General features: G+C 67.0%; 1 protein-coding gene across 1 annotated transcript in view; it reads left to right on the top strand.

The window, feature by feature from the left end:
- The first annotated feature begins 691 nt into the window (after window positions 1-691).
- Ier5 (immediate early response 5) overlaps window positions 692-1,134 on the top strand; it is a 1,900-nt gene continuing 1,457 nt past the window's right edge. The window contains exon 1 of the mRNA XM_013015513.1: window positions 692-1,131. Coding sequence (XP_012870967.1) covers window positions 904-1,131 — 228 coding nt within the window. The 5' untranslated portion in view covers window positions 692-903. The remainder of the gene's footprint in view (window positions 1,132-1,134) is intronic.

Raw genomic sequence — 1,134 nt, 5'->3', positions numbered from 1 at the left:
GGGGTGGCTGGCCAGGAGTTGGGGCCTAGACTGGGTGGGGAAGGGGGGGTGGCTGGCCAGGAGTTGGGGCCTAGACTGGGTGGGGAAGGGGGGGTGGCTGGCCAGGAGTTGGGGCCTAGACTGGGTGGGGAAGGGGAGGTGGCTGGCCAGGAGTTGGGGCCTAGACTGGGTGGGGAAGGGGAGGTGGCTGGCCAGGAGTTGGGGCCTAGACTGGGTGGGAAGGGGAGCGGGGTGGCTGGCCAGGAGTAGGGGCCTAGACTGGGTGGGAAGGGGGGGGAGAGGAATAGGGATGTGCGGTTGGCCAAGGAAGGATCAGGACTTTGTGGTGGAGCAGAGACCACCAAAAGTCCACTGAAAATTGGAATGGCCCCGTTTACTTTGGTTCTAGTAAGCCAGCGCACGAGCCAGAACCCTTCAGAACAAACAAGCCCCGCAAGCCCCGCACCCGCGAACCCCCACGAGCCCAAGCCCGGTCAGCACTAGCCGGTGGCCACTCATCTTCGACCCCTTTAAGGCCTTGCTCCGCGGGACTAACGTTCGAACGAGCGCTGAAGCTCCTCCCTCAGCCTCTGATTGGCCGCACGCAGCACACAAAAGCGTTCCGGCCCGCCCCGAACGGTTGGCAGCGCGCCGTGATTGGCGTTCGGGCAGCTTATATAAAGCGCGGGGCGGCGCAGCGCACCTCAGTTGAGCGACCGGACGTGGGAGGAAGCGGTTGTCCGGAGCCAGGGGGGCTGAAGCCGGCTGGCGCGCGCGGCTCGGAGTCGTTTTTCTTCGGAGCGCTGTCGAGGGCGCGCCCCCGGAGCGGACTTATCTGCGCTCGTCGCTCTCCCTGTCGCCACCGGACCGGAGGCAGGGGTGGGTCCAGTCACCTCGACGCTCGCCCTGGGTAGAGGAGGCAGGATGGAGTTCAAGCTGGAGGCTCACCGCATCGTCAGCATCTCCCTGGGCAAGATCTACAACTCGCGGGTCCAGCGGGGCGGCATCAAGCTGCACAAGAACCTTCTGGTCTCGCTGGTGCTGCGCAGCGCACGCCAGGTCTACCTGAGCGACCCCTGCCCTGGCCTCTACCTGGCCGGCCCCGCGGGGACTCCGCTGGCGCCGCCGCCGCCGCAGCAGCCCGGGGAGCCGGCG

Source organism: Dipodomys ordii, unplaced genomic scaffold, assembly GCF_000151885.1.
Source record: "Dipodomys ordii isolate 6190 unplaced genomic scaffold, Dord_2.0 Scaffold27, whole genome shotgun sequence".
Classification (NCBI taxonomy): Eukaryota; Metazoa; Chordata; class Mammalia; order Rodentia; family Heteromyidae; genus Dipodomys; species Dipodomys ordii.
Note: the sequence above shows the minus strand (reverse complement) of the source record. Positions and strands in the feature narration are given on the sequence as shown.